The 16,964-nt window shown below is 38.1% G+C and overlaps 1 protein-coding gene across 1 annotated transcript in view; it reads right to left on the bottom strand.

Moving 5' to 3' along the window:
* Nucleotides 1–3,199: 3,199 nt before the first annotated feature.
* Nucleotides 3,200–16,964, bottom strand: part of LOC121891640 (cyclic nucleotide-gated cation channel alpha-3-like) — a 30,684-nt gene continuing 16,919 nt past the window's right edge. The window contains exons 5-10 of the mRNA XM_042404134.1: nt 9,687–9,740; nt 9,423–9,503; nt 6,295–6,504; nt 5,497–5,598; nt 5,293–5,399; nt 3,200–5,197 (exon numbers count right to left, since the gene is read on the bottom strand). Coding sequence (XP_042260068.1) covers nt 3,840–5,197; nt 5,293–5,399; nt 5,497–5,598; nt 6,295–6,504; nt 9,423–9,503; nt 9,687–9,740 — 1,912 coding nt within the window. The 3' untranslated portion in view covers nt 3,200–3,839. The remainder of the gene's footprint in view (nt 5,198–5,292; nt 5,400–5,496; nt 5,599–6,294; nt 6,505–9,422; nt 9,504–9,686; nt 9,741–16,964) is intronic.

Genomic DNA, 16,964 nt, shown 5'->3' with positions numbered 1-16,964 from the left:
AATTTGAATATTATCACAATGAGGTAAACAGTATAGACTTCTCAAGCCAATTTTTACTTGAAATTCATTATGAAGTCGATATAACATAAAAATAATGTGATGGATTACACAAGCTAAGCAAGCATCAGGAGTCTGGTAATAGGGCTGCAACAGATGATTATTTTCATTATTGATTAATCTGCCAATTATTTTCTCAATCAATCGTTTAGTTTGCAAAATTCACAATTCATTCACAATTTCCAACTGTTAGTCATATATTATATAGCAAAGATTCTCACATTTGAGAAACAGACATCAGAATATTTGGCGTTTTTGCTTGAACAATAACTGAAATGATTTATCAAAAAGATTGCAGTTTTTCTATCAATCGACTAATTGTTGCAGCTCTAGCTAATAGACTTTCATTACTTTGAATAGTAGGGGAAAAAAACAAAACTGAAATATGCGTTTGAAAATGATCAAATATATCAAGTTTACACTATCTAGTTTAGGAGCTAAGGCTTTGCAAACACACTGGTATTGTGATTTGGGTAAAATGGGTCAACTGTGGACTCTGACCATGCACTCTTTTTTTTTTTTTTTTTTTTTGTAAAGCTGTCTACTGTTTCCCTATGACTCCTCATTTGGCATTAAATTGTACTGTAACCAATAGCAATGATGTGAGACAAAACAAACTCAATTCAAGGTCCGTTCATTAGCTTTTCGGAGCTTTCAATCACATGCCACAGTCTTCATCAGTGCATGGAGTTGGAGTTGGCGCAGGTTTCATTGCATGACCTAAGTGTGGAACTTTAATATGAGGTGGTTGTATATTGGGGGGAGATTATAGCCCTCCTGATGGTGTTTGGCGACACAAGTGGCCTCCTTGATCTTCCATCCTTAGGCCACTTGATGACTCCTGAACCAACCCCTTGAAAACTTAGCAAACTCCATCTGTTGATGAAAGTTGTGAAATGTTTATTAAAGTGTTGGGGAAAAAAGCTAGTGTGAGGACATTGAGTTAAGATTTTTTTTGAAGACCCAGATTATTAAAAAAATAATTAAAATCCTTTAACCAGGGCTATTGACATTATACTGTATATCCTTATTGAAAACAACAACCTACGGCAGTAATGACAGAGTGAGAGAGGTTTATTCTTATTGATACATTCAAAACTACAATGTGTCAAAGAGAACAACTGCTGATCTCTGACAGGCCTTTGGAGTAGATGGGTGTTCAGTATATTGTCATGGGCACTTCAGGGGTGGCTGTTGGTAGACGGTTGAACTTTTGACTTCTCACTCAGACGCTGGTGTCTAACCATGAGGTTCCTGCTGTCCTTGCGATGTGGGTCCAAGAGGACAATCTCTGATTTATTGAAACACTGCTCAGCCTGTGAGTGTGATGGTGCCCACAACATGCCACTAAACCACGGTGTTCAGACCACCACGGTACACAACAACCCTGAGCCATTCGTTCTGTTCCATTGCTCTTATTTTCTCATCTTCATGGTTTCAGCCAGACCTGGGCAAAATTATGTTTGAGAATACTTTTCATGGCTTGTTTTAGCCTGGAGTCACTTTGGACAGCACACGGAGTGCCTGAAAATGTGGACAAACACCGGACTGTGGCGAACAGTATGTTTGTAGGATTAAAAGTTTAGCTGGCGTTGTCATACTGCACTAAATCAATCATGTGGAACTCTGTGCAGGTTAACACAAAGGATTTCTTGTAACCGTTATTGAGCCCAGGTCTGGTTTCAGTTGTGTAACATTACTTTGTACCTCTGTTTGGTAACGCTGAAGATGCTGCTCACCTGGACATGTGAAAGGGCTCTAGAGCCTAGTGAAGGTAAAAGGTGAAAGGTCAAGCTGATCTTGGAAAGGGAAGCGGTTGTCATCAATTGGTTTGACTCAACAGTTACATGCTAAAAGATACAAACTGATGAAAGGCTAGAAGTATTCAGTGTTGTGAAAACATGCTAAATAAAGATGACTGCTTTTTTCCAACTTGTATTGCCTTATACTTGATCCCAGACAGTTGACAGAATTTCCCTCTCATGCTATTTCTGCCATTAAATTCTTTCTGCTGAAGACATTGAAGTATTTACATCAGGAGCATTTAAACATACATCACGCTAAGAAGCTAACTGTTTAGGACCACTTTCAGTTGTTAGTACAAAGTACAGCTGATGGTAGTGTCATTAGTTAGAAATGTTTTCACCCAGTAGATGTTGAGATCTTACACTGGACATGTGAAAACTTTGACCAGCAGGTGGCATTAGAGGAAAAGTAAGGAGATTACTAAAGTTATTAAAATTCATCCTCTAATGACCCTCAATATATCTGCACCAAATAGCATCATAGAAATCCATCTCATATTTGTTGAGATATTTCTGTCTGGACCAAGTGTTGACCTGACGTAGGCTTAGACACTTTGGCTCAAAGTAACTAACAAAGTACAGAAAATGCTCCTGAATGTGAACAAAGGTTGATGGGAGTGGCTGGTGTTATCCGCACATTTGAAGCAAAGAAAGTGGATCCTCATGTACACATTCATCTCCAATTATTTACAGGTTTAGGATAAACGCAGCATTCAAATGAAATAGACAGTCCTCACTCTGAACTTTGCAAGCTTCTTAATATTTAATGATGCAACATTAGGACCAACAAGGGCTTCAAATGGATGAACTTCCCAGCTATATATTTTATATAATTTGTCAGCATTTGACTTATATTCTACTGTATTAATAGTCCCTGTTTAATGACTGTTGTTACTGTTAATTACAAACAGTTTGAATGAATTAGTGACATGAATCAGTATTCAAACATTGTTTAGAAATTCTTAAAATGACAAACTGCCTACTCCGTCACTTAAAAGTCCAGATTCTATAAAAATGCAAATATTGTTCATTTTAAAATTTTAACTGCTTGACGCACTTCACTGAAAGATCCATTCTCAGTATATGTGAACTGGAGGCTTCACACTGGAACACGACTGGTTTACAAACTATTTGTGATGTCACAAATATATGTATGAACATATGAAAATACTTTATGTACAGGTGTTCAACTGAAATGTAAGGTGGGCTCAGAGAATTTTTCCTCCCTCAGCAGATGGATGTGAAAACAAATGCACATACATCATTCTGCACAGTGAAGAGAACAACATCACAGCCAAAGAACAAGAAGACAAACATGTTTTTGACTGGAGGGGAACTTTAATTGATTATCACCCGACCTGAAAGTAAAGCAACACCATCTTGCTCAAATCAAGATACAGTCCATACTTTCCCATGATGTAATAAGACTGTAATGGACATAGTAAAAATATGCAACCTTTATTATAAACATTTGAAAATAATTTTACAACTGAGCATCTCAGCAGAATTATGCCATAATTTCAAAAAGCTTCTTGTCTATTTACTTTTCAATTCAAACAGTTGATCCAGGAAATATTATATATATCTGGAGGAAGTGTTGGAAATCCTCCTAAAATGTCAATGAAGAAGTACAGTAAATTACTTTTTTGCCAAACAAATATAGACACTTGTTAATTTGGGCAGTTGTATGTGGGAATGTGTTATTTTTGGTATTTATCAGACCAAAATGATACTTTTTGATGTTCAGTATAAACATTTTTTTTTTTTTTAATTATTGGTTTATGAAAATGGTCAACTTTCAAGGAAACCATACTATTTTACTGTGTATAGGAATGATGAATGGAGACAAACGCTAACCAGCTGCTGGGCATGACACATTTGGTGGACACTAGTGTGTACAAAGAGTCCTTCAGTACTGTGAGAAGTCCTTTAGTGGAAAAGTCCCTAGGCCTGGCAGTAGTAGTGCCAAGGCAAGCTCTACTCATTGTCCACTCTGAGAGTGCGAACCTGGTTTGACATATTACTGAGCCGTTGCTTGAGTTTCCGCTGGGAGGATTCATACTGTTCTGTTAGCTTTCGAAATTTAAGCGACATGACTTCATAACTGGCTTCAATCTGATTGACTTTGTCCTCCAAGTCTTTGGCATCAGTAGCATTGACCAGCGACTCATCTATGAGGTTATCTTTCATAAGGATGGCCCTCCCCTTATCCTCCAGGGCATATTTAGCATCAGGATACTCAATGAGTGCCTCCATCAGATCGTCCTTGGACAAGGCAAACAGGTCAGAGTAGCCCACACTTCGGATATTGGCCGTTCTCCGGTTACCTGCCTTACTGCCCTTGATACCAAGAATGCTAATTTCCCCAAAGTATGCCCCATCACTGAGGACCACAAACTGGGTAACCCCGTCATCTGCTACTACAGCCAGCTTTCCTTCTTTGATGATGTACATTTCCCTGCCGATGTCACCCTTCTTACAGATGTAGTCGCCAGGACTGAAAACTTGAGGCTGAAGCTTGAGAACCAACTCAACAAGTAAACCTGCTTCACAGTCTTGAAAAATGCGCACTTTTCTTAGGGTCTCCAGATGTACATTGATGGCAATCTCAGCCTTTAGCTTGTCTGGAAGGTTCTTCAGCACCAGCTTTTCATCACATGTTTTCTCCTCTGTCCAGAGGTAGTCAAACCACTTTACCACCCTTACCTCCAGGTCTTTGGTGACCTTCCGAAATTGCATGTACTGCTTGATGGAGTCAATCTTAGCCTGGAACTCTACACGTGCAGCATTCATGTTGGAAATCATGGCACCAACATTGCCTACAATTGTAGCAAAGATCAGAACCCCAGTGAGGAAGTCAGCTACAACAAAAAAGTATTCAATGTCTCGAACTGGGGGCGGTGTCTCACCAATAGTGGTCAGGGTAAGTGTGGACCAGTAAAAGCAATAGATATATTGCCTGGCCAGTCGAGAAAACTCAGGATTCTTTGGGCCTGGATATACCCATGTGTCTGAGCCAAATCCAAGCACCTTGGAGATGGCAAAGTAGAGGCAAGCATTCCAGTGGATAATGATGATGATATAAAGTACAAGGTTACCAATTCGGAAGATGTTAGGGAAATTGGTTCGAGTTTCAGTCCGGTCAAAGAACTCAAAGAGTCGCGCTAACTTAAAGAGACGGTTGAACCTCCACTCTGGGTTGTCAATTCCAATTGCGAAGAATATAATATCAGTGGGAAAGATACTTATGACGTCCATTTTGAACTGTTGTGTTTTCATATATTTTTCTTTCAGGACCTTCTCATCCCTTACTAGCAGCCCTTGCTCCAGAAAACCTGTTGACATGCAAGAAAATGATTAGCATTAACATATATTCAAAGTCTCCTGTAATCAAAAACTTCACACATTAAGCAAAGTTCTCCTCACTGACCTGTTCTAGCTCTCACAAAGGTGTCAATGTAGTAGAGGACATCTGAGATGTGGTCCAAAACCAACCACAGTGTTGTATTTTTATACTGTAATTCATTAAAACAAGCCCTGTATGGAAGCAAAGAAGATGACAAGATTGACCATCAAAAACCTCAATAAAAATATGGTAAACAGGAAATGAAAAACGCCATAAATAAATTCAGACCTGGCCACCAGCAACATCAGGTTGTAGAACACTGGGACAGATATTGTGCACAGCCAGTAGTAGTACATATCTGTGGCGGGATCCATGATCCACACTTCCTTTCTGAATGAGAAAATTTTTGTTGTTGAAATGATTTATACTCAGCAAAGTAAGGTACTGACAAAGGTTGTTGGTATCAGTGCTGAAGAATTTCAAACTATGTCCAGTCTTACTTGTACTGGAAACTGCTCTCTGTGTACAATTAAGTTCTTCTGGCAAGGATTAGAGAAATTTGTTTTTCCAAACAAAAATGTGATTTTTGGACACTTTATCACACAAGGTCCATCTATTTTTCAATATTATTATTAAAAATTATAAATCAAGTACACCAAGCTGTACAGGCAAGCATACTACTGTACCTTTAACATTACTGTCAATGTTACTACAACTAGTGCTGCTACTGAAGCAAATTTCAAAACCTATGATATTTATACATTACTTTTGGAGTTATGACTCAATTTGAGAAACTTAGCCCTGAATGTTTTTGACATACTGAGTCATCTCTGTGTATTGACTAATGAACATTAGATAACAACATTCACGCAAAAGCTTGATATTATGTCTTTATATTTGCTCATGTCTGATACTTAGAAAGAGCTCTTGATATGCAATCTTCATTTCAACCTTTTTAACTCTGCTGTCATTGGTGGGCCCAACTTAACAAACTCATGTTGACAAACTGTTCTTAAAGATACCAAATCTGTCAGGCTGTAAAATGATGCACAAATTGCAGCCATAAAAATAGTATGAGGTGCTTACGGCTCTTCCTTCTTGTCATCCTTTTTGTCATCCTTTTTGTCATCTTTCTTGTCATCTTTCTTGTCATCTTTCTTCTCATCTTTCTTCTCATCTTTCTTCTCATCTTTTTTGTCATCTTTCTTATCATCCTTCTTGGGTTCGTCTTTCTTCTCATCTTTTTTGCTGTAAATGTTAAACAGAGACAGGTGAGGTGAACATGTTTTATCTTGTTGTCATGCAGTAGTGTCAGAGAGCCTGAGGGGGGCACTGTGACACAACTTACTGTATATTGCAGGTGGATCGGTCCTAATGCTCGGAGAACTGAATCACTGACTTCAAGTGACATTGCCTATGTGATCAGTATAAATGTGTGCAGAAGCATGCTGTATGAGGAATGGGACAGCTTTATGAGGTTACATTGCCTGGAAAAAGTAATTTATCATCAGCAAGCAAAGTGTTAGGCTCATAGTTAATATGCAGTTTAATATTGTAGTGTTTAATGTAATAGGGATAGTTTTGATTAAAGAAGTTGTGGGACAGACTCTTATGGACGTATCAGGAACATGTAGAGTGTGTGACTCTGTGAGGCTGGACATTGGGCCCAATTGTATATACAGTCACAACAGAATGATTTCTGGTAAAGTAACAGATTCTGTTCATATCTGTAATATTTCATTACATCATGTATGAAACTGTTTGAATTTTATCAAAGCAATACTGTACCAAATTTAATATTGTAAATTCATACAGTTGGAGGATTTTGATGATTTATATTAATGGTCAACTGAGCTTCAAATTAGGATTAAGAATTTGAAATCACATTTGAAGGCCCATTGATGGTGAGGTCAGTTTGAGTATCTGTCCAACACTTTGGTCAAGAGTTAGATATGTCAAAAACTGAATAGATTAGCATGAAATCTGCCGTGCATATTTGTTGTCGCCAGACCATGAACCCTATGAGCTTTATGATGTTACCAAGAGGCCAAGTTTCCATTTGTTTCCAATTGACCAACTCATTTGGTCCATAACAAAGCATCTCAAAATCTCACAGCTGGGCTGTCTTTCTTTGAATGTTTATGCCGCTGATGTTAGTGACCCTTCTGATCTGTCCTCTAGCACCACATATCAACATCTACAGGACAGATTGTCAAGACATTTTCTGAGCACGCTCATAGGAAAAACACTATAAATTTCATTGACCAATGGCAATAAACCTCATATTTTTATACTGGAGAGACTCTAAGTGTGTATTCAACCAATGAACAGTTTGTTATGACAAGAAAATCATATTTCATTGCAGTTCTTCAAGTGCAGTTCACTGTTGGCTCTAGTCTCTATAGTAGTATATAGTATATAAATCTGCTGGAGCAGATGGGACACTATCTCTATCTCAATGTAATCAAGTCTTGTGATTAAAGGTATACTGGAAAACAAACACTGACAGATGATCCATATATCATACCCATCATTGTTGTTGCAGTTGTTCATGTTTTGTGCAGCCAGGGGCCACCGACCACCACTAGAAGAAGAACAAATAATCGCATCGCATGAAATGAAGACATGTAGCAACTGACATCAACAGAAATGTAAGAAAGATTATCATTCTGAACAGCTAGAACAAATACTGTGACAGTGTGTGTGTGTCTATAAATCTGTTTACGCGCAATGTGGGGACAAAAAGCAAGTCCCCATAATGTAAGTCAATAATTTTAGGGTGAATACTTGGTTTAAGGTTAAGGGCAGGTAAGGCTCAGGTTAGGGTGTAAATAATTGTGAGTCAATGTAAGTGAAGTGATGGAAACACGACTGTGTGTGTGTGTGAGAAAGAGAGAGAGAGAGAGAGTGAGAGAGATAAGCATTTTATCATGCACTTGTGTGTGATGCTATATCCAGGTGTTACAGTTTGCTCTCAGTTAGACTTGGTTGAGGGCTTTGTATAGTTTGTTATCTGTCATTAATAATATTGTCTTTTGCTTACTAATGGTCAGTTAGGCCTACATCTGATATTTTTCAACAAACAAATGAAGTCAGCCAATAAAACTGGCATCATACTGTCATGACATGTAACAGAAGATAAATAAATATAATCACATGGGCTGTAGATAAAAATGTTGCTCTCTACTACATATACCAACATATACCTGGCCTGGACTTGGAGTGATGCAAAGAACAGCATTGGAAGCAAAGAAAATGAGTGGTGTGCACATTTAACATTCAAGTCTGCATACTGAATTTTGTAAACTTAACTGTCATGACTTTGCAAACATTTGGACCTACAATGTCTTTGTCAGGCAAAAGGAGACCTTCTTTGCCTTTTCCCAACCACAGCTCTCATTGCACACCTGGCCATCTGAGGAGAGGAGATCTCTCTTTGAATGATCTCTCCCTAAGTTTCTTCAATTTTTATTCTTTCCCCACGTTACATTAGATCTAGTGACTAAAATTAAAGGGTATCAATCTAGTACCACATTGTACCAAAACATAGCTCAGGTATTGTGCAGTAGTTGATGATGATGTGCGTGTGGATGGTTGTCCACCAAAATATATTACACCTTAACATACAGTACTTTGCTCTGGTTGTCTCGGGGTATGACAAATTGGTTAGTTCAGCCTTTCCAGGTTTAGCAAAATTGTCTGTCCCCGAGTGAATTCAGCTTTTCTTTAAGACACTTGATGTAACAATTTGTACATTTCATGGGATGGTATTCAATGTAATAATATTCTTTTTCACCTTCATTGAATTCTTTTTGGTGAGCAAGATATCAGACTGTGTGGAACCTTAAATTGTGCTGAATACTGACTGAGTTGCCAGTGAGTTGTGCATGACTATAGAAAACTGTCAAGTACTGAAAGATAGAACTGAAGGCTTGGTCAGATTAGCAGTCTTGTTTACTTATAATTAGAATTGATTGTGTATCTATGGGCTTCCACAGGGCCAGTTCACCCAGCATGTATAATAACTCAATCTATAAACAGACTTCTGGGCGGTTGTAATATCCATGGCTGTTGCCAATCCAGGCGTCTTGCATCTAATTTTTTTTTTTTAGCAAACTAATTTTCCCAAAACTTTTCAGTTTCAGACACACATAGTATCGTCCTCCAGCAGTCTCCAAGATACACTAGGATGTGGTTGCCGGTCTACAACTCACCTGTCCTTTGTCCTCTGGCTGCTGAGGCTGGACTCTGCAGGGCCAACACTGCTCCTCCCAGAGTGCATCATGTTGGACAGCCTTGGAAAATAAACCAAATTGACCTTATTAGTTTATCAGCAAATGGGGGGGGGGGGGGGGGACTGGACATATTAACACATAAATATACACCTAGGATTTGTTAAAATAAACAGGAATCTCAGTTGGTAGAGTATAGGTTGTACCAGGTATGGAGACATTCACAGAGTCAGTGGTGAGACTCACCTGGACAGAGGTCCTGTCCCAGCTAAGGATTTGTGATCCTGGGCGTCCATCAGCCTGGAGACACAGTGCAAGACAGTTGGATAACAGTTAAAAGTCTAAACTGTGTGTTGCATCTTGTTCCCTGACCGTGATGTTCTCCTCACTGTGCAGAATGATGTATGTGCAGAGTTTGTTTTCACATTCATCTGCTGAAGAGGGAAATATTTTCTGTGCTCACATTAAATATCAGTTTAGTTAACCAAGCAGCTTTATCATAGTGACACAAGCTCTCTGCTGCAGATCAGATTCATTAAAACATCATCACATGAGTTTTAGCTTTGCTTGCTTGTCTGTTTTTTGCCTGTTTTGCCTGTTTGAGTTGCTGCTACGTTGCACTGCTCTTCATTTAAACATTGTGGCTGCAACATTATTATTATTAGTAGTAATAGTAGTAGTATCATCATCATAACCTTCACTTAATCAAGTTGTCTCATTGAGTTCAAAATCTCTTTGTAATTCATTCCATTGATATGGTACAAAGTACTTGAAGACAGTCATCCCAAGTTTAGTAATTACACATGGGCTATATAGAATTAAACATTTATATATGTGTGCATGTCTCTCTTGTTACCAGTGAGGACCACCCTACTGTTTCATACAGTGTATTTATCTCAGCAGCACAGTGACATACTTTAATACTGGACAGTGTCAGTGTAATCTAATAAGTCTCTGCTCTTGGAGAATTTAACACAGTACTGCTTTGTTCACAATGACATTAAGGCCTGTTTTTCTGTGGTACTACTATTAGTGGTTCATTCCACTCAAAGACGCTCTGTAATATGAACAACTGCTTTATAAATGCAGCATACTGTTACTTGTGCATACAAGTCAGACACATGAGGATGCCACTTTCAGAGTGTGTCTTATTTTTAGAGTACTCTATTTGGGGTGTGTTTATGAGAAGAATTATTTGCCCTTCCAACTGATGTCACATTTGCAACTTTGTGTTTTTTGTCCTTCTAAAAGCACTTCACAAGTTGTGATCATTTTAATAAAGCCACAGTCCATGGAAGTTACTTTTAATTGTTATTTAACAAGCTAACTTTCTCTTGTTTGCTGTCCTTTTCTCGCTCCTATGGCATGTTGAAATGCAGAAAACATAAAGGATCATTTTTGAAAAGTGAACAAAGTGACACCTGTTTTTATTGTCAGTCAGCTAGACACAGTGTTACCTTGACTTAAAACTCAATACACAGCCAATACACTCTGTGAGACTGTGAAACATTCAATGCCAACATTCAATGAGAGCAGTGCACTTAAACATAGGTGCACCTTGGCACCCTTTCTCTTTTTGATATTCAGGGTGAGGACATTAAAGTTTTTCAAGTGTGTCTTAAAACAACAGTCAGGTGTCCATATGAACACTGAAAGAGGTTTTCCTATTATTACTCCTGTTCATACTGGCAATTAAGAGATCCATCCTTTAAATGTGCTTTCAGTGTAAGTGACGGGGGTCAAAATCTTTGACACTAAAAAAACTGTAACGTTGAAAGATGTCTGTTTCAGTTGGATGGCTGAAGCTTCATATTAGCTTAAAACAAACGTTTAAATACATTTTTGCACAGAAGGAGGTCTGTGGATTTTGTCCCCCATCTCTTACATTGTAAGTGCATTATGAAGGGATCTTCTAATGGTCAGTATGAACAGGAGGAATGATTACAGCAAGAAAAACATGTTTCAATTCCATGACTATTGTTTTACCACTGATGTGGTATAGGTTTTATTTGTCACATGCTCATTCAATATGTGCATCATGCTATTTGCAGACAATGTCTGTTTGGTTCAGTCATCTCTGCTAAACACTGGAGTATCATGCAGGCAAGTGTGTCACACACAAAGCACAGGTGAGACTAATAACATTAACAATGCTCCATTCTAGAATTATTGTAAGGCACTGCAGTGATTGATCATGTTTTTAGTACCTGTATTTGACAAGTCAAAATGTCTGCTATAAATGAGGTAAATTCAACTTTTGCTTTACTCTGCATTGTTCCACCTGGTAATTTATGCTCCCAGCTGCCTTGGGAGCAATTGAGAGTCCCCAGGAGATGACTGAATAATGATTTCTGGGCTGCTCTGCTTGGTAACAACCATGCCAAAGACAAGCACCTCCAACATGTTTGAATCAATTAAAACACCCAGGTCTTAGTCATTAAGTCTGTCTCTCTACTGGTTTTGATTTTCACCGTCAGATTTAATGCTTTTATGTTTTATCAGAGTTATATTCTGGTCATTAAGAAACATTATTTAATCTTAATTGTATTTCTAACAATTGAAATTACAAATAAAGTCAATCTTGATACTACACACGTTTGTACAAACAAAGCTTAAAAGTTGGTTTCACAATTTTTCACGTGTCTTAAAACAACAGTCAGGAGCCCAAATGAACATTGAAACATGTTTTTCTTGCTGTAATCATTCCTCCTGTTCATACTGACCATTAGAAGATCCCTTCATAATGCATTTATGACGTAAGTGATGGGGGACAAAATCCACAGTCCTCCTTCTGTGCAAAAATGTATTTAAAAGTTTATCTGCAGCTAATATGAAGCTTCAGCGTCCAAATGAGTCAAAACAAGCAGATATCTTTCAATGTTACTGTCTTTTTAGTGCCAAAGTCCCTTTATTCATAGTCCCTGTATTTATAGTTTACAGTATTGTATATTTGGTTTTCTGTCCAGCCTGTAACAAACATACATATACTGAATATAAAGGCCCTTCAGTTGTAGTGCCTACATCCATACCAGTCAAAATGATGATTCAATATTAGTCCTGCTGATTTCATTAACAGCAGACTATAGTGAAGTGACAGCTGACTCTTGTTTGTGTTTAGTCCCATTAGCTCAGCATGTTAACTCAAATCCTTTTCTCCCAGATTACAACGGCTTAAATTAGAATTTTCAGTCCTGTGTGACTTGTTCAACTCTAGACTCAGAGTAGTTTCTAATTCTCCTTCTTCATATTGAAACACTAACACTGGCCAGAATCTACTATGTAAACTTAGTTTACCTGAATGTGAGCGATGATGATGATGAGCAGTGCAGACAGTGAGGGGAAGTCACGATGAGCTCTGCATTAATCCCATGCTGCTTCTTGTCTGTTCTCCCTCGTTCACATCAGACATGAGACTGTCAGGAGATCTGCTAAAGTATGTAGATCGTTCTGTGAAACAGGTGATATCTGTCTTCTAACAGGAGAAAACAGTCATGCTTTCTATTGATGAGATCTTCCCCTGCTGTAGAGGAGCTCCTTCTGTTCATCCACTCTGCACCACCTCCCAACAGAGGATAAAGGGAGGGGAGGAGGGGGAGGAGGAGGGAGGAGACATTGTTTTCTATGCCTTTAAACAAAAGTAGCTGAGAATCAGCCAGATACAGCATATCAATATCATGACACATTTTGGATATGAAATCATGATACAGCTTACCTTTGTTGGATTTTAAATGCTTATTTAACCGTCCAACTCCAGTTTCATCACCGTGTCAAGTTTTCCATGTGTGTAAATAAGCTCTAAAGAGAACTAGCCACATCTAAATCTCCAAAATGTTTGCAGACCAAACTTCACTCTGCATCTACCTGCAGAATGTCCCAGCAACAGAATAATAATAGTAGTTTAATTATTTTGTGTAAATATGAAATTATTAGTATTTTTTTCTTGTCTGTTCTTTCAATTCTACAATTTAACTAGTATCCCACCACAAACTAATTCAGTTACAAAGCAGTTTACAGTTTCTGCATAAATGTTTTAGCTGATATGACTGCTGTACTTAAAAAAATCAAATTGCTCAATGATAATTTAACTTTGAAAACAAAAGGCAGTTAGTTTTCATAAAGTAGTGAAATGAATGAAAAGCAAAGTCTGTCTGGACAGAAAAAAACACATTTGAAATTTACAAACAGCACAGCATGTTATGATAAAGTCCTCATAATAATATAAGGTATTTGTGATTCAGAATGGTTTCAATAGGATGAAAAGGGAAGCTGCACCATTATGTCTTGACTTGATTCATTTTATCCAAAAGGAAACTGATATGCAGAAAAAGAACATATGCAATAACAATAAATCAGTGACATGGTCCACACATGGCAAATACCCCATTACCAGTGACACCATATATGATATCATACTATAAAAGCAGAAGAAAACAATGCAGAAATAAACAGTGCAGAATTCTTCACAACCAGCCTGCAGTGCTTACACGAGCACACACAACTAATGTGCAGAAGCAACAAAAACACACTATTTTAGTTGTAGTGCTAATGAGAGTTGTAATAATTCCATGTGCATAACTCATGTCTGCAGAAGGACATATGAACATGTGTCCCCTGCTGCAAATCATTTATGTGTTTTATAAATGCTTGATGGGATCAAGTGGTTTCTGGCTCTGTTACTGGTGGAATGTTGTTATTTACAGTCATATTCAGGGGGGTATATATATATAGACATACAGTATAAGTATGACTGGGTAGATAAAAAGGACTGACTTGAGTTGGAGCCACCTATTTATTTATATCCCTTCCAGTCTGGGTAAATCCTCTTAGTGTGTGGACAGCTAAAGTGAGACATCAGACTCCACCTACAGAGCAGGACAATCCTCCAGCAGCCTCAGCTTATCTGAGCTCTGCTTCAAATGCTTCCCGCAGCCTCCAAAGCTTTAACCTGGACTCTGAGCTCAGAGAACCTGCACTGCTGTGAAAGTGAGAGCAAATGAACAGCTCAGGTAGAGGTGTGACAGTCCACGTGCAGAGAACACACACTCTGGTTACACCGGTCAGTGCTATGGTCTTCTTCAAATTCACTTTTATTGATTTTGTCCAATGACAGCTGAAGAATATAGAAAAGGCCCTATTGTGTGTTTACACCACTACACTCTGGATTGATGACTCTCTCAATTTCTCAACACACATCCATAAACTCCGAAAAAAAAATGAAATCGTGCCTTGGTTTCCTGTACAGGAACAAATCCTGCCTCACACACAATTCCAAAATCCCCATGATTAAATCTTGCATACTACCACCTTTTGACTGTGGTGGCACCATTTACTACTCTGCTTCTACAACACACTTCCTGGCCAAACTGCACATCAAAAGCACTGTTATACACTTATTTACAAGACCCTGATCGGACACACCACCATATATCTTACTAAACTCATCTCTGTCTCGCAGTCTATCTACAGTCTACGTTCCAACAACTTCATCTCACCGCAGGTTCTGTTAACCCACACTAACTCTGGCTCCAAATCCTTCCAACATGCCACTCCCTTTGACTAGAGCACACTGCAACATTCAACATAACCTTCACCTCACTAACTTTATCACACTGCCATGCTTCTTTAATATACTGATCAATACACTTGTGCGTTCTTGCGACTGCTACTAATTGTTACCATCTGTTTCTATGGATATTTTCACCACTGTTCATATATTCCTGTTGTTGTGACACTCTGTGAATAGCTATGCTTGTAAATAGATATTCCTGTGTTACATACTGTTTATTGTCATTTTGTAATCCTCTTTTGTGGCTGTGCCATCTTGGCCAGGTCAGTATTGTAAAAGAGAAGTTGTTCTCAGTGCTTTAACTAGTTAAATAAAGTAAATAAAATAAATAAATAAATGAAAACACCAAATAGGAGCTGCCAAAATGTTACAGACTACAGGACAGATATGATTGAGTACCACTCAATAGAGAGAGAGCAGAAACACAACCTGGAATCAATGAGGGAGTACCAGAACCTGATCCAACCAAATCGGTGTCAAAATCACCTTGAAACCATTGCTATACCACACACACACACACACACACACACACACACACACACACACACACACACACACACACACACACAAACACACACACACACACACACACACACACACACGCACACACACACACACACACACACACACGCACACACACACACTCTAGTACCAGGAAGTTTAACCCGAAAATTTGGTATCTTTGGTAACTTGGGATCTCAACTTCAATTTAAAAACATGAACTCTCTTGCTTCACCCATATAAGTGTTTTCTTCTGTCAGCTTTGTTGCACATGTTACAGTAATTACACATATAGCTCCCATCAATCAGACTAACCAAAAACACCTGTGAAGGTGTGCATGGCCTTTAAAAGTAAGTTTTGTCAGTTTAGACAGTGCTTGGCTGACAAGTTCAACATGAGTTGAGGGAGGAACCAGAGGGTCCAGCCAAGCTGAGGAGGTTACGATTACATGGTAACACTTTAACTAGAAAATAACTCAATAATTTGGCACTAATTATGGGGCAAACACTAATGTCCTTGAAAGAAGAAGCCCAGTTTAAGATAATTAGTATGTAAAAGCAAAATATTCATTATTCATTTATTAGTGGAAATCGGAGAAGGTGGTCAATAATGCCAATTTTATGTAAATAGCTTTGGAAACAGCCTGCTGGAAGACAGAGGAGAATCTGGATGGTAAGGAAAGATGGATTAAGAGAAATCTGAACAACTTTTGGTGAATAAAATGTCACAGATATATTTAAAATAGACTCAGTATTTATAAAAATTGAGTCAAAAAGGCCATAATACCAGATCATTAATGTCTACCAATTCATTGGACATGTACCAACTGAACATCCCAAACTGCATGTTTCATTCCAGAAAACTAATTAAAAATGATTTTAAAATGATTATGAAATACAGACCTGTAGAATAAAGCATTGTCAGATCTCCTGAGATTAAGACTGCTGTACTATAGTACGTGTGCATGCATTACTGTACTTAATGTTAGCAGTAACACAATCACATGAACTGGACTCTTGAGACCTCCTGGGATACAGTCCCTCTTCAGTGGTGGATTTTAAATGCTTATTTCACTGTCCAACACCAGTTTCATCACCGTGTCAAGTTTTCCATGTGTGTAAATAAGCTCTAAAGAGAACTAGCCACATCTAAATCTCCAAAATGTTTGCAGACCAAACTTCACTCTGCATCTACCTGTAGAATGTCCCAGCAACAGAATAATAATAGTAGTTTAATTATTTTGTGTAAATATGAAATTATTAGTATTTTTTTTCTTGTCTGTTCTTTCAATTCTACAATTTAACTAGTATCCCACCACAAACTAATTCAGTTACAAAGCAGTTTACAGTTTCTGCATAAATGTTTTAGCTGATATGACTGTTGTACTTTAAAAAATTCTCCTCTGGAAGACAGAGGAGAATCTGGATGGTAAGGAAAGATGGATTAAGAGAAATCT

This window comes from Thunnus maccoyii, chromosome 24 (genome assembly GCF_910596095.1).
Source record: "Thunnus maccoyii chromosome 24, fThuMac1.1, whole genome shotgun sequence".
NCBI lineage: Eukaryota > Metazoa > Chordata > Actinopteri > Scombriformes > Scombridae > Thunnus > Thunnus maccoyii.
The sequence above is the reverse complement of the archived record's forward strand: the minus strand, read 5'-3'. Positions and strand labels throughout refer to the sequence as shown.